Genomic DNA, 296 nt, shown 5'->3' on the forward strand with positions numbered 1-296 from the left:
CCACAGGGCTCCCCGCTGCTGCCAGGGTGGGTGCCCACCCACACCTACCTGCCCCTCGTAGAGGGGGAGGTTGTCGACATTGGAGGTGAAGAGGAACATGTCGATGAAGTGGATGAGGATGCTGGGGGCCACCAGGGAGTTGACAGCGCTGAACTTGACCCATTTGTAGAAGATGAGGAAGACGAGGTAGCCGAAGAGCGCCAGGAGGAAAATCATCTCGGGCAGGAATTCCAGCACCAGCCGGTGCCGCTGCTGGAAGTGCCTGGGCAGAGGGCGAGCAGCCACGCTCAGCCGCG

General features: G+C 62.2%; 1 protein-coding gene across 1 annotated transcript in view; it reads right to left on the bottom strand.

Annotated features, from left to right (window-relative positions):
- Positions 1-296, bottom strand: part of LOC104501305 — a gene marked incomplete at its 5' end in the record, with an annotated part of 4,680 nt that overhangs the window by 1,691 nt on the left and 2,693 nt on the right. Inside the window, one exon of the mRNA XM_010145097.1 lies at positions 43-262. Coding sequence (XP_010143399.1) covers positions 43-262 — 220 coding nt within the window. The remainder of the gene's footprint in view (positions 1-42; positions 263-296) is intronic.

Source organism: Buceros rhinoceros, unplaced genomic scaffold (assembly GCF_000710305.1).
Source record: "Buceros rhinoceros silvestris isolate BGI_N320 unplaced genomic scaffold, ASM71030v1 scaffold23361, whole genome shotgun sequence".
NCBI classification, from domain to species: Eukaryota; Metazoa; Chordata; class Aves; order Bucerotiformes; family Bucerotidae; genus Buceros; species Buceros rhinoceros.